The sequence below is a fragment of the Phoca vitulina genome, unplaced genomic scaffold (assembly GCF_004348235.1).
Source record: "Phoca vitulina isolate PV1807 unplaced genomic scaffold, GSC_HSeal_1.0 scaffold38, whole genome shotgun sequence".
In the NCBI taxonomy this organism is placed as follows: domain Eukaryota; kingdom Metazoa; phylum Chordata; class Mammalia; order Carnivora; family Phocidae; genus Phoca; species Phoca vitulina.
Window position 1 is genome coordinate 8,588,060 of NW_022589741.1, and position 15,786 is coordinate 8,603,845.

Genomic DNA, 15,786 nt, shown 5'->3' on the forward strand with positions numbered 1-15,786 from the left:
GAGAGAGAGAGAGAGAGAGAGAGAGAGAGAGAGAGAGAGAGAGAGAGCGAGAGAGAGAGAGAGAGAGAGAGAGATAGCGAGAGAGATAGCGAGAGAGAGAGATAGAGATAGCGAGAGAGAGAGAGAGATAGCGAGAGAGAGAGATAGCGAGAGAGAGAGATAGCGAGAGAGAGAGAGAGAGAGAGAGATAGATAGCGAGAGAGAGAGAGAGAGAGAGAGAGAGAAGCAGGTTCCCTGCAAGCAGGGAGCCCGATGTGGGGGCTCAGTCCCAGGACCCTGAGATCATGATCTGAGCCGAAGGCAGACACCCAATCAACTGGAGCCACCCAGGCACCCTATAAAAATATTTTTAAATGCATTAAAAAAAAAATTCCCTATAATCCCACCACCCAAAATAAATTACCATCCACCTGTTAGTTTATGTCCCAGAGCTTCTTTTCTACAGATATAGATTTTTCCTTACAAAATCTGGATCATATTATATATATAGACTATTTTAGTGTGACTATTTCTAGTTTTTGATTTGAGTTTTCTCAGTTGAAACCCTGGTAACACCAAGTGACTACTGCCCCTTGGGTCTAAGAGCTAGAATCAAAAAGAATAGTTTCTTCTCTCAATTTTGTCAATATCTCAAAATGCAAAATCTGAGCCCATGCTCCATAACATCATCTACAGTTCAAAAACCAAAAGACTGGATTTAAATCTGCCTTAAAGTGTAACCAAAAAGCTCATTTTTTTGTTTCTTCGGATTTAATCATTCTTTCTTGCATCAAAAATAACAAAATTGTAGGGTGACATTAACACATGATCGTGAAACAAAAATGTGTTTCATTTCATTAGTCACAGGCTACATATCAACCAGCTGTTGAAGCTAAAAATATGCCTTAGTTTAAAATTTTGTAAAATACAAGCATTTAAGACTCATTTTGAAAGAAATGTGACTTCTTTCAGTTTCCAAGAACCCACTAAAAGCTTTGGAGAGGAACAAATCAGCACCTCTAGAGCAGAAGAAAAAAAAGGTATGGGGGGTGGAATTCAAACTAATTTACTGATAATCAATAGAACATTGTTTACATCTTCTCAATAAATGTATGTTAAGGACAAAAATTTAATACCACCTCAGACAAAGAAAAATATATATTCTCAAAGAAAAGGCCTGAGACAGAGATCAAGACATCATTAATAAAAAGTGTACATTTTGTTGGGGTGGTTTGAGCTCAGGGGAGTTGGGCAGGAATAAATATTCCTCGCTCCGCTTTCTCAGCTGGAGCGGAGATTTTGCAGGGGTGGGGCCCGTGGCCGTGTCTCTCCAACTCCCCAATGTCAGCATCACTCAGGCTGACTACACAGCACAGTGTGCCCCTAACATATACTCCGCTCCTCTGGGACAGAGGCAGCACACAGACTGCCATCTCTGGTCATTAGGTCCCATGGCCCAGGAGTCACATCTCAAGATTTGCCACCATTAAATATTTGATTAGAAAACAGGTAATGAAGGGCGCCTGGGTGGCTCAGTCGTTAAGCGTCTGCCTTCGGCTCAGGTCATGATCCCAGGGTCCTGGGATCGAGCCCCGCATCGGGCTCCCTGCTCAGTGGGAAGCCTGCTTCTCCCTCTCACACTCCCCCTGCTTGTGTTCCCTCTCTCGCTGTGTCTCTCTCCGTCAAATAAATAAAAAATCTTAAAAAAAAAAAAAAAAAGAAACCAGGTAATGGGATATCCTGAAATTGCAACTGGATTTCAGATGTAGTCACAGCAAATTGGAAGCAGATGCAAAACTACTTCAATGGCCTTGGAAACTCACAAAGTCATTTAAGAAAAAAAATACATACTTCATTCAGTTCCTGAAAGGAATTACAGGTGCTTCTAACGCCCAGCCCAGTGCTCTTGCCACTACATCATTTTACCAGGCATCAATATTCTATGATTTTTTTTTTTTTTTTTTTTAAATAGGAGCACTGAGGCCTAGGAGAATACATCTGATAGGGAAAGACTTCAAGTATTTTTCTGGCTTTTCTTCTTTTACATAAACTCCACTTACAGTAAGTAGTTGTCACCCAGAGGCACAGGCTGTTTTATAGTTTTCTCATCTCCCATACTTGCTAAACATGTATTTGTCAATTGAAACCCTACATTCTTTTTTTTTTTTTTTTTAAAGATTTTATTTATTTATTTGAGAGAGAGAATGAGAGACAGAGAGCATGAGAGGGGTGAGGGTCAGAGGGAGAAGCAGACTCCCTGCCGAGCAGGGAGCCCGATGTGGGACTCGATCCCGGGACTCCAGGATCATGACCTGAGCCGAAGGCAGTCGCTTAACCAACTGAGCCACCCAGGCGCCCCGAAACCCTACATTCTTGAGTAAAAACGTCCTGCACTATAAAAATGTGAACTCACAGGCAAAAATTTTTGGTCATTCAACCACTAAAGATCATGGAAAGTTCGCTTTTCTAAATGTCAACATAATGGATACCAGAGAATTAATTTTAAAGAAGCATCATGAATAGCCTTCACTTAAATTCTTAGCGATTCCAATCTTATTCCACTGCACGTATTATAGCAATTTGAACCTTCTTCTGCTTCAATATTAGGCTGATAACAATTAGCAAGGATTATCTATAGGACAACTTATGTTCTCCTGCAGTAAGGACTTCTAATGAGGAGGAGGAGGAAGGATAAGATAAAGAGGACAGAAAGAATGAAAGGGGGTGAGGACCCTAATTATTTCTATAAACAAACACAACAATTGCCACTTAAAATACCTGGCATTTATATATATATATCCGAGCTGAGAAATGTAAAGTAACTTCTTTAAAAATTAATGCTCAGCTATTGTCTATTCAACCTTATTACATCAAAGAATGATTAACCATGAACACACACATACACTCAAGGGATATGCCATATGGTATAAACTATAAGTGGCTTTGGAAGTAAGAGGAGGTGTGAAAAGAATATTGGGGAATCCTGAAACCAAGCTTCTCATACTAGGACTAACCTTTGTCAGGTTACAACCCCTCTGAGCCTCCATTTCTTCACCCATAAAATGAAGAAATCATGGACTCTGTGGTATCTTAAATTCCCTTCCAAATTCATAATTCTTCCCACTGATTAAATGGGAAAAGCAAGGACTTAAGAACAAGTACTTAAGTCAAAACTTAAGTTTTGACTGAATATACAGTCAATTCTGTTGTAACACTTGTTTTGAAAATGCAAATTTGTTCCAACACAACGGATATATCAGGGAACAGTTTGAGCGTAATTCAATTTCTGCTTTTGCTCTTGTGTCATTTAATCCACGAGAAACCCGCGGTGAAGCAGGGAAACTGCACTGGGCTGAGCTGTCAGAGAAGGAATACACCAAGTGCACGCGCACGCTCCGTGGTCTCCCCGTGTCTGCAGCACACGCCGTGCTCCGAGCCACACCGACCGCTCTGGCAGGAGGACTTTCTGACCTACTGCAGATAAGCTTCCAGCACCTCTGCTTCAGATCTGTTTCAAGGTAACCTCCCCCATGACTCTAGTACCTCCGTAGTTTCTTCCACTCCACACCTGTTTAACTGTGCGGCGATCTTTTTTATTGTCTCATCTTTTTTTTTATGGTCACTGTATAAGGTTTTTTTTTTTTTTTTTTTAAGATTTTTTTTTTATTTATTTGAGAGAGAGAGAATGAGAGAGAGCGAGTACATGAGAGGGGGGAGGGTCAGAGGGAGAAGCAGACTCCCTGCCGAGCAGGGAGCCCGATGCGGGACTCGATCCAGGGACTCCAGGATCATGACCTGAGCCGAAGGCAGTCGCTTAACCAACTGAGCCACCCAGGCGCCCTCACTGACAACGTTTTTGAGTACTGTGCCCCTAATCCCATTTTTCCCATAAGCCTTGTGGGGTTTTTTTGTTTTTTTTTTTTTAATGGAACAGAATAGAGAGCCCAGAAAAGGACCCTCCACTCTACGGTCAACTCATCTTCGACAAAGCAGGAAAGAATGTCCAATGGAAAAAAGACAGTCTCTTCAACAAATGGTGTTGGGAAAATTGGACAGCCACATGCAGAAGAATGAAACTGGACCCTTTCCTTACACCACACACAAAAATAGACTCAAAATGGTTGAAAGACCTAAATGTGAAACAGGAGCCTTGTGGTTTTTTACCACACAATGATTTTTAGCAACTTTATATCACGTTAGAGCAGAACTGACTGTATCACTGTTTGGGGAAAAGTCATCAATGAACACTTCCATTTTTTCAGAGAACAGATGGACAAGCTTCCTCCAAGTCTGTTTATGCATTAAGTTAAAATCAGAGAAAAGTCTGAGATCCCTCCTGAACAGGTGTTTGTTACTGCTGTAGCTCCCACATCAGGTGTCAGATTTGGAGTAAGAAAGATATCATTCACCTTGAAATAGCCAACGAAAAACTGGATTTGTCAATTAATAGAGAGGAGACACTGAATGTATCTTCTAAATTCACACCTTGATTTTGGCAGGAAATCTGGCATGCACCCCTGTAAAAATGCCACCCGTTCAATAATGAGATGTTCAAAAGCTACTCATGAAAGAATGAATGAAAGAATAGGGAGCAAAATAAAAATATTTCTGCAAATGGTTCCAACAGTGCCGTAGAAACCACAGAGCATTTACAAACACTCTTAATTCTTGATCGACTCAAACGTCAAGGAGGAGAGTGAAGTAAAGGAAGTCCTGCATGTATCCACATTTCCTCGCAGACCAGAAAGAGGAGACAGACCTCACCACTGAGCACTGAAGCCGAAGGTTGGCTAAAACCCATCTCTCAGAGCCAATGGGCTGATAAAAGCACTGCTGCATCCCACATGCTGAGCAAAGACAGGGAACATCATGACTTTGCCTTCTCGAAAGAACCAGGACTGATACCGGAAGGAACGAGCACTGACATAGTCTAGCATGTACTCCTACACACCAGGCCAAGTTATTATCACAGCCACAATCCTGGCACTGTTCCTTAAAAACTACATTAAAATTTTTTTTAATAATTGACATTTTTGTTAACATACCTATCTACATATATGCAAGGGAAACAAGTAAAAGACAAAAAGACCAAAATGGTAAACAGTGTAAAATTTGGGTAATAAGATTATAGATGACTTTTTTATTGATAGCTTTCATTATTTTATACAATGAATTTATATGTTTTTATCATCAGAAGAAAACCAACTGACTGAAAGAAATGAATCCCTGATCATCATTCATGTCAAATTCACAGCAAGCTGTCAAATGTCTCCTTTACTTTCCAAAGGGTGAAAGGTGAGCAGCCTGGATTTGGAGGACACTTGTCCTACCAGGCAGGAAATGTCATAAAGAGCTTTGCAGGAAAACTCTCAAACACAGGAAGGTGGACGAGCACAACGGTGGACACTACACACTCAGTAGATACATCAGACTTGTTTGTTTTGAATCAGCATTTTGGTGACTCTTACAGGTATTCCGAAAAATCTTTGCTTTTGGGTAAAGCTAACAGAGACACTGAACTAAATTTAACAGTGTCTGGTAGCAGAGAATATGGGAATATGATCTAACCAAAGACAACCAGTGACCAAAGCCTGAGAAATGTGCAAAAGGCCACTGTAAGATTTTATAGCCAGCTTTCTCTCAAGATCACTGTGCGAATGATGAGGAACGTTCATTTCCCCACTCGGACAGCACACGCAGGCTAACTCCCAGACACACAGCACTATCCCAGATGCCACAGTGAATACAGAAGGAACGGGGTGCAGGCATTCTCTCCACAGCATTCACAGGCTGATGAGGAGACACAGGACATACATATCAGACATACGTAAATAACGTAAGACAAAAATGAATGGCCAAATGAGCGGTAAAGTATTTCAGGCATTTAAAGGAGCACAGCTCACTACGGGCTTAAGTAGGTGGGAAAGGCTACAGACAGGAAAAGAGTTTTGATGGCAGATGGAGGGAGACCAAGGTAGTCTAGGCCCAGTCACCAAGATAAGCAAAGTCACTGGGATGGAAAAGGCAATGATGGGTGTGGGTGGACAAAAATCAGGATGGAAAACAAGAAAAGGAAGGAAGGAGAGAGAGATTCAGGCAGATTATAAATCCTCTTAAGGGTTCCTTTACCTCCAATCCCTCTGATATACCATTATCAGATTAAGAACATTTGTGGGAAAATCTGTGTACCACACTATGCTAAATATGACAGAATATCTAAGCTCATTATAATCTTCCAAATGGGTGCCATTATTCCATTTTACAGATAGAAACAAATCAAATAGAGAAGTTAACTAATTTGCCCAAGGTCACCAAAGTAAGCAAGAGAACTAGGATTTGAACTCAGGCCGACTTGACTCCAAAGTCCACCCTCCTTCTTAAACATCTCTCTGAACCTGTGCCCCCCCCGCTTCCATTATAGTGCACGTGCTCAACCTTCTGACTCTCCATGTCCTCATGGTTATCCCCAACGAGGCCTGCTGTCAGGAGAGTATCTGCAGCGAAAACAAAAATGACCAAAAACACTTTACCCCATCCTGGGGTATTTTCAACGCTCCAGGAATCAGATGCTTAAGTTAGGAAAAAAAAACTCTGATATAACCCCTTGATGGAATACAGATCTTACCTTCTCAGGGGGCCAGGCCAAATATGTACGTGACAATGGCCATTTCCATAGCTTATAGCTTAAACTCCCACAGTAAGACTCTCCCTCATCAGCCCAAGGGTCTCCACCTGGGAGACAAAAGGCCACGTGCGGCTGCAGTAGCCCTTCACAATACCACGAGTCCCAGTCATTTCATATAGGAAGTATATGGGAAAACCTACCCAAAATGTGTTTGACATCTAAACCATCAAATGTTTCTTTAAAAGACAGGTTGCCAAAAAAAAGTGCTTTCTAATAATTCTACAAAATACTCTTCTCCTGTTTCCGGGAACCAGAAACATTATCTTTATTGCGTTCACCTTTTCTACAAAGATTTTACAAGTATCAAATGGCACAAGTGTCATCTTTCAAAGGAACTGAAATAAAACCACATGGGATCCTGGAGTACATAAAAATGAGTGGGTGAAAGAGCATGACCCTGACAGAGATTGCACCATGCGCTCACCAGGAAAATAGCCTTCACTCACTGACGTCCATTTGCTAAAACCAGAATACACTGATAATTAGGTCAAAGGTCTACTGAGAACTTGAAAGTTCCCCACCAAATATTTTAATGAGCCAGGGAATGATAAGAGTTTCAGAATGTGTTTCAAAATGATTCGAATTCAACATAAGAAAATTTCCAGACGGGCTCAGAAAATACATTGAACTATGTGTTTCACAGAAAATAAAAGGAAATTCTAAAAGTGCTACTATTCTTTCTCAACAAAAGCTGTTACATCTCTTACCCTAAAGAAATCACTTTCTAAGAAATTCCCATTTAATCAAAGCTCCAACATGTATGCCAACAGATTTTAGGGTAGAACTTTCAAGTGGTGAAAGAAACTGTTGCCCTTACGTATCTGGATGGCTCCTCCAGGTTCTGGTCATTCACGTCAGTAGGAACAATTCGAGTGGCCAGCGGTCCCTCCGCAAAAGGTTTTGGTAACTGACCCCTGAACTCTGATGGAATGAACTGAAGCTGCCAACTGTCAGAAACACAAATAAGGAAGAGTAAGAAAAACACAGGAGGCCCATATTGCTAAATGTACTTGAAATAAGCCAAAAAAAAAAAAAATTTCATGTGAAAAACATCTCGCTTGGAGAAAAAAATATTTCTGCTAAAACCTCCGCCAGGGGGCATAGAGGCAAAGGTCATGATTCAGCCCAACATCGTTGAGAAATTTTCAGTGAGAGGTCTCTCAACCCACTCCACCAACTCTTAGCAGTAAAATTTGCAACCAAATGGTCCTTCCACCAAACAACCAGAGAAGCATCCCAGTTTATCACCAATAACCACATGATAGAGGCACTTACCAAATTAAAGCAAATTCATCAGGTAGGAAAAGAATGAAATGCAAGAACACACTATGGGAGAAGTACTTTGTCCCTGAGTAATTCTCACAAGTATCTTTACTTGTGAAACTATTGCAAAGGTAAAAGGCAAAGGCTAACGTTAGTTAATACTTCAAAAAAAAAAAAAAAAAAACCACCCTACATTTTAATTTAATGATTAATGACTGTTACAGGATCTTCCTTCAGCACAAGATACCCCCACAAGCTAAGCTGCTGAAGCCAATCCCCAAATGGAACAACACGACTCATCTTAACCCGACTTCCCTTTTCCCTAAATAGGACCTTCTCCGTCCGAATCAAGCAAACACGAGGAACTCCTGAGCCTATGCTATCATCCAACAGAGAGCATGAAGGCAAGTGGTACACTTACCTTAACCAGAGCTTTCCCCAGCGTCCACATGCTGGTAAAGAACTTTCACTATCATTGCATGACAAACATTTCTTCTCTAAAAACACTCTTATAGCTAGAGTTTCTAGACCACTTTTGGAAGTGGATTAATATCAGATGATTATTGAAATTTACATATGAATCCTCAGGAAGAGCCACTAGCAGGAGCCTGGGGCCCCAGGGGTTTTTAGAAGTCCCCGCAGTTACAGGGAGCACGGGTGCGTGGCCAGACACAGCCACCAGTCCACTAACACCACTGTGGTCGCACAGTGCAGATCTTACAGCTCTGATGTGGTCAATTATCCAACAACTTTTTGTGAAAATCCGAACATGAAAGAAAAATTAAGGAGACACTATCATAGAATTGCTATTTTTACTCCTTGATTTAAAACTCTGGGAATTAGGGGGTGTCTGGATGGCTCAGTTGTTAAGCATCTGCCTTCGGCTCAGGTCATGATCCCAGGGTCCTGGGATCGAGCCCCGCATCGAGCCCCGCATCGGGCTCCCTGCTCAGCGGGGAGCCTGCTTCTCCCTCTCCCCCTGCTTGTGCTCCCTCTCTCGCTGCCTCTCTGTCAAATAAATATTTTAAAAATAAATAAACATAAAAAATAAAACTCTAGGAATTAAAGGAAAACTTACTTATCAGGCAGAAGGAAGCTACTGGGAAAGCGATACCATTCCTTTCCTACACAGACATTCACAGGCCTGCCTTCTGGGACAGTGTGGATGGTTGGGTCTGTGGCAATTCGGTAAAATTCTGGATACAAATCAAGGGGCCCGTGATACCCTGGAAGGAAGAGAGGTTTGTGAAAGCCAAAGATGAGTAAGATGAGAGGCTGACAATGAATCATAATGCACGTGAACGTCCCCCTGTAACTCGTGTGTAACTGAAGAGTGTGAAGGTCCCCAGCACATGAAGCCTGCCCCACTGATACACAGCGTCTCTACAGTGAGCAAGATGATCACAGCAGAGACCCTGTTCTACCAAACAGCATTTGCTTTCTTGCCCTTCTCTACACCCTTCTGCCTTTTTAACTTCTTTCTTTGAGCACATTTTAATCTTCTGGATCCAAATAATAATTACAGGAAGAATATAATCATGGGAATTGAGCCCCAAATTTGCTTCCTATGTTCAACGCTTCCTTAATTCATCCTTCAAAATGAAAAAGCATCCTTTAAAAAACCAACAACAGCAAAAAAAAAACCAAGAATAGAAAAAAAATTTTATAGTCAGTCACAAATTCCTTGTAGAATTCTCAGTCTTCTCTTTCATTTTAAGGAAGAGAAGTCACATGCCTGTCACAATACTAAGTCCACAGGGTCTCTTTACAGCAGTCCTCCTCCCAGCTGAGGCTGAACTGGGTCAGTCACATATCCATCAAAACCCAAGGTGAAGCGCCTCGTGAGTCTGGGGCCAGACATTCTCTGCGCACCTACCTTTGAACAGTGCCACAGAGCGAGAAAAGGACAAGAGCCCAAACAGGACGAGCATTCCCGACGCCAGCCAGTTCGACGTCACCGTGTAATGCTCCAGGCGGTATCGCTGAAACACGAAGTGGTAACATTTCTAGAAGGAAAGAAAACTGTATTGAAAAAAAAAAAAAAAACCTTGCAGAATATACATAACATAATCAGAAAACATAACAACACCAAGAGGGAAGCAGCAGCAGAAGAGAGCCTGTTAAGGGTCTGAGCATTTGCAGACACTTAGTGAGGTACCTGCTCCAAGTTCTGAGACGAAAACAAATCCCATTGAGACTACCTCCAGGTCAGCCCGACCAGAGGAATCGCACCAGCTTCACAGGAAAAATATTTGGAAACCTCTCTAGTGCTTACGGTCCTAATAATTTTTTTTTTTTTTAATATTTAAACAAAAGTGCTGGTGTGCCTGGCTGGCTCAGTCGGAGCACGCGACTCTTGATCTCAGGGTTGTGAGTACAAGCCCCATGTTGGGCGTGGACCCTACTTAAAAAAGAGTGTTCTTAATAAATAAATAAACAAAAGTGCTTTTTGGCAGTTTGCTTTGATATATGAAGTATCTCTATTTTGATGTAACAAGTATTCATCTTTACTTTTCTCGCTGAGAAGTTTTCATCAGTTTTAGTATCAACAGAATGTCTCATGACCAAACAAGAAAAAAGAATTCCTCTCACAGAGCATCAGGAAAATGCGGTTAATTATCTGCTAAACTACTTTACAAACTAGAGGAATATTATTACAATATATACATACATGCATGAATTCTACAATCTTTGAGCACGTTCCCATTAGATTTCTCTTCTTTTTTCCTTCTTAGACTAGACCTAAACTTTGGGGAAGTAAAATTTTGCAAATATTTACTTGTTAGTGCTATAAATGTGTTTAAACTCCTTCATATTTGGGGGAATCTGTCCTAGGGAAACAATCCAAACACCTAAAGAAAGATATTCATCCTAGCATTGTTTATAATACTGAAATAAGTAAGCATCCTAAACCTACCATAAATTATGTATCTAATCATTCTATGTTTTTAATACTCATCCATGTTAGGATGGTAGTTTAAGAAAAATTTGCATCTTCAAAAGATGGGTATAGATATGACAACCCTGAAAATGATCTAATGTAGTTATATTAAAAGGGATGTAAAATTATATGTACATTGAGATTACAACCCTAATAAAGTTTGGTATGTGATAGGTAAAAATGCTGGAAGGAAGGTGGTTTTGTTAGGATAGTAGGGCTAATTTATAAAGTAGTAAAAGTGGGGTGCCGGGGTGGCGCCGTTGATGGAGCGTCTGACTTGGGTTTTGGCTCAGGTCGTGATGTCAGAGCCGTGGAACTGAGCCCCATATCAGCCTCCACGCTCAGCAAGCAGTCTGCTTGGGTTTCTCTCTCCCTCTGCTCCCCTCCCCCCACGCCCACATGCTCTTACTGTCGCGCATGCTCTCTCAAATAAATCTTTTTTAAAAAGTAGTAAATGAAAAATTATGTGCAGTAAAGTTCAATTACTTTCATAATTTAAAAATTTTTCTTAAACTACCATCCTAACATGGATGAGTATTAAAAACATGATGCTGAATGAAAGAAGCCAGTCACAAAAGACCACGTACTTTAGGATTCCATTTACATGGAATGCCTAGAATGGGCAAATCTACAGAGACAGAAAATAGATTAGTAGTTGCTTATGGCTGGGGAGATATGAAGAGGGGAGTGGTGATAACAGCTAAGGGGTACAGGGCTTTTGAGGTGGTAATATTCTAAAGTTCACTGTGGTGATGGTTACACATATGTGTGAATATACTAGAAACCATTTAATTTTTTACACTTTTTAAATGGGTGAATTATCTCTCTAAACTGTCACCCTAATTACTCTTTACTGCCAGTTGCAAATGGTAGCAGAGGTCAAAAAAGAGCCTGGAGGCTTCTGAGGCCAGAGACAGAAAGATATTCAAGATTAGTTCTGACAAGGAATTGACCTGGACAGGTTTTAAGCCAGGATTACAAAGTGTCCCATATTGCTAAATGCCTGATGTTATTCCAAACACTTGAGCAAGTTTTAATCTGATCTCGGAGTTGAAGAGCAGACATTCCAGTAGCTCTGCTGTGATGCCACCATCCTGTGGTAGGCCTATACAATGACTTAATAAAACTCCTTTAACATCAAGTGGATTCTTGTTGGCAACAGAAAGAAATTAACACACAAATTAACAGTGCAAATATGTAACCAGCTTAAGAGTATGATCAACAGCCAAGCGATCAATACATAAAGCTTTAATAATATGATCTGTATCAAGTTTAACGCATGGATAAAATATCTTGGGGGAAGCATTCTGTAATTTGCCTTTAAGCTTTATGACCAATTTAGAAAGTGAAATGGAACGAAGAAGATACACATTTCCCTGAAACTCACCTGAAGTGCGGAGAGGGCCACAGCGCCACAGAGACATATAAGTGGATATACAGGGAAAAGAAATCTCTCCTCTTTGTGAGGCTGGATGAAGAAAATTATAAACCAAATATACATTGGAGCCAAGGTAAGCCAATATGGGTGGCCTAAATTCTGAACTGTAAGACACAGAAAAATATCCACCTTTCACCATATTAGAACGAAACAACATTTTTAGTTTCAATGTTCTCTTGATCTCAAACAGGAATATGCCCTACGGCACCCCATAAAATGTTTCAGCTCTTGTAGTCACACTTTCTCAGATGCAGTAAAGGGGTTAAGTAGAAAGAGGTGTATACTCCTGACATCCCCCAAGAGACCCAATATCTAACAGGAGGCACAATACTGGATTTGGCTAGAACACAAATGAAAGTCAAGCAAATGGGTAACAGAGCTTAATAATTTCTACACTGAAGAAAAAAGTCTTCGCTCCCCAGTGAGTCCTGCCACTAAGATTAAAGGTTCCTGAGATTAACCAAAAACGTAACATAAACTCCTTTCTTGGGTTTTAATTCCCATGTTCTGTTTAATACATTAATCTCCTTTCTTATATACCAATCAGTCTGTTCAAATAGCTATAGATCAAAGGAAAGAAAAAGCTGGATTCTCAAACCCATCACTGGCTTTCGTCAAGCCACAAAAGAGTTTGTTTCAAAGCAAATATAAAAACACTCTTAAAGGAAGTTCACTGATGACGTTTTCTCTCTTCTTTTACAATAGCCATCCACTCTGAATCCCAAAATTGGAACCCAAATATACTTGAAGCATGTTAAAGAATTAAAGGAATTTAATGAACGCTAAGACCCAAGCACCTGCTGGAAAGTTCCCAAGGTTAGGTACATGAACACTAAGGGATAAACCTGCAACCTGCCAGGAAGGCACCCCCTACTGTGCTTCTATTAGTCATAATCAGCAGTGCCTAGAAATCACTGGCAAAGGGTAGACAGCGCCCCCTGGTGTTCATTATGTCTACAATGAGCAAGTAGAGGAAAAACTCTGGATTGCCACCAAGATCCATCTTGGTATTCCTAAATTATCTGGATTTTTGTAGAAACTCCTTAGGGATGAAAATTCTGGAACTGAAATACCAAGCTTATCCTTTAAACTTTCTACTCTAAGATTTTACCATGAGATTTTAGGCTATAATTTAGGATTTATACCTTCCCAGGAAGTTTTTTAGGTTGGAATTTTCTAAATTATAAGAAAATGAAACCTTTTTCTCTTCTGTATCTTAAAAGGCTAACAAATACATTTTTTTAAAACAAATACATTTTAAAATATGGCCTGGGGCACCTGGCTGGCTCAGTCAGAAGAGCATGGGACTCCTGATCTTGGGGTCGTGAGTTAAAGTCTCACATTAAGGGTAGAGATTACTAAATATTTAAACATCAAAAAAATAAAATATGACCTAAAATTCTGAATGTCCTCCATAAAATGTACAAAATCAGAACTACAGTTGTACTACTTGATGGAATAACAGGCAATTTCTTTCCTGATTCTTTATATTTTTGTTTTTTTCCTTTAAGAGTATTTTTTCTATTATAAAATACACAGAAAGTATAAAGAAAAAACAGCATTCATTTTCTTACTAGGTGGACATGTGTGTAAATTACATTTTAAACCAAAATTGGATTCATACTGTAGAGAACAGCTTAATACGCTGTTTTTATACTTATATCACAAGCATTTCCAAATTCTCCACAAGCATAAATTATTTTTATAGTTTAAAAAAAGTTACTTTTCAAAAAAAGATAAAGTGATCCTTAGGAAATACAAGGAATGGAGAAATAAGTTAACACCTCCAGGTGACAAACAGCTAAATCCAAATGTGGGACACTTTGCAAGATGGATGACCTGATTTCTTTAGAAATCTTCAGGAGGAAAAAAGAAGGGGGGGGAACCTCATAAAAAGCTTAAGAAACTTAACACCAAATTCAGTATATGACCCCTTTTAGATCCTCTTTAAAAAAAAAAAAAAAAAAAAAAAAACCTAACTATAAAAAGCTGTTTTTCAGACAATGTAGGAAACCTGAATACCAACTGGGTATTAGATATTAAGGAATTACTGTTGATTTTGTTAGGATAATGGCATTATGGTCATGTTAAAACAAAAGTGACTGAAAACTGCTTTCATATTCGAATAGTATAACACAGTGCACTCTTTATAAACCATTAATAGTAGAAGAGCAGAATGAGGGGTGGGATGGAGAGATCATATGGCATCCAAATCAGACTGAAAAGTCTGAAATTGAATCTCTTTCCAAAGCTCATATGAATTTCTGCTCAAATCTGTCTTCCATAAAAGAAACATGGGCACTAGATACCCAACTCCGTGACAACTTGAGAAAACACTGGCCGTGCACTAGAGTCAAAGCAAGCAAAATAACTGACAAACCAAACCTTCCACGGTAAGGCAAACACAGAAGCAAAACGGAACAAAGAGAAGCATAATGTTTCTTAGGAAGTCCAAAGCTTCTCTCACTTCAGCATCAAATTTGAGGGAAATCCCTGTATGGTTTAGTTTTCAAATTTTTGGTTGAAGTAATTCCCCTAAGAATGTTTACCTCTATTACTTATTATCTTAAGCCATCTTCCATGTTAACATGCACTTCTTTAAAAAACACAAGACTCAAATACGCTGATCTCCTGAGACTCGGTTAACTATTTTTGCCTCCCTGGGTGGTTCTGTATGCTATACCGATTTCCTCACTTGAAAGGATATAAAGTTCCTCCTTTTGTCAGTTTAACTTGCAATTATTAGCCAAATCTTCACATAAATTTACAAATACAGATTGAAAATTCACTAAGCCAACGATTTCCATAGGGAAAAAATGGATAACAGAAGTAGGAGAATCATTTTCACTTCTTGGTATATACTGTTACTTGCTCTTTCCTCCCCAAAAACCTATCATCCCTTACACTACTCACCATGAAATCTCTGCAATAGGTATTCCATGAGAGAAGTCAGTGGTAAGACCAGGAGAGCCAAAGCAAAGGCTACATTAAAATTAAGAAATCCATTAATCAAATAGAAATACCAGGGTTCCGTACCTGAGGGAAACAAACAGATAAGAAATCATTAGTGGATGCCTTCAACACCTTTACAATGCTTGACTCAAAATGTTCTTTGTTCAAGTAATGTCGATAGTCCGATGTCTCAAGTTACTGAGTCCACAAGGGGAACTCAGTTCCTGAAGCTCAGCCACACAGGGAAAGCATAAGAGCCGAAGATGGGAAGAGAATAGGATTGGTCACTTCTCCAGAACAACCAAATAATTTAAATAGCTTGGTGGTGATACTGGATTTATAATAAGCAATTTATATTTGGTCTTCATCCCCATTCCTGGCAAAGAGCTCCTAAAACCCTTGGAATTTCCTAATCGGTAAGAGTGATAAGGGTGTCTTCTGTTAATTATGAGATTTGGGGAAAGCCCCAAGGTAGCCTAAGGATGGGGACTGATGGCCAGGGAAACCAACCATGGGACTGAGGGGTTA

At 39.9% G+C, this 15,786-nt stretch overlaps 1 protein-coding gene across 4 annotated transcripts in view; it reads right to left on the minus strand.

Moving 5' to 3' along the window:
• ALG9 (ALG9 alpha-1,2-mannosyltransferase) overlaps positions 1-15,786 on the minus strand; it is an 88,003-nt gene that overhangs the window by 42,672 nt on the left and 29,545 nt on the right. For all 4 annotated transcript variants that reach the window (XM_032427919.1, XM_032427920.1, XM_032427921.1 and 1 more), the window contains 5 exons: positions 15,220-15,342; positions 12,256-12,410; positions 9,804-9,933; positions 9,006-9,153; positions 7,482-7,611 (listed from right to left, as the gene is read on the minus strand). In XM_032427919.1, coding sequence (XP_032283810.1) covers positions 7,482-7,611; positions 9,006-9,153; positions 9,804-9,933; positions 12,256-12,410; positions 15,220-15,342 — 686 coding nt within the window. The remainder of the gene's footprint in view (positions 1-7,481; positions 7,612-9,005; positions 9,154-9,803; positions 9,934-12,255; positions 12,411-15,219; positions 15,343-15,786) is intronic.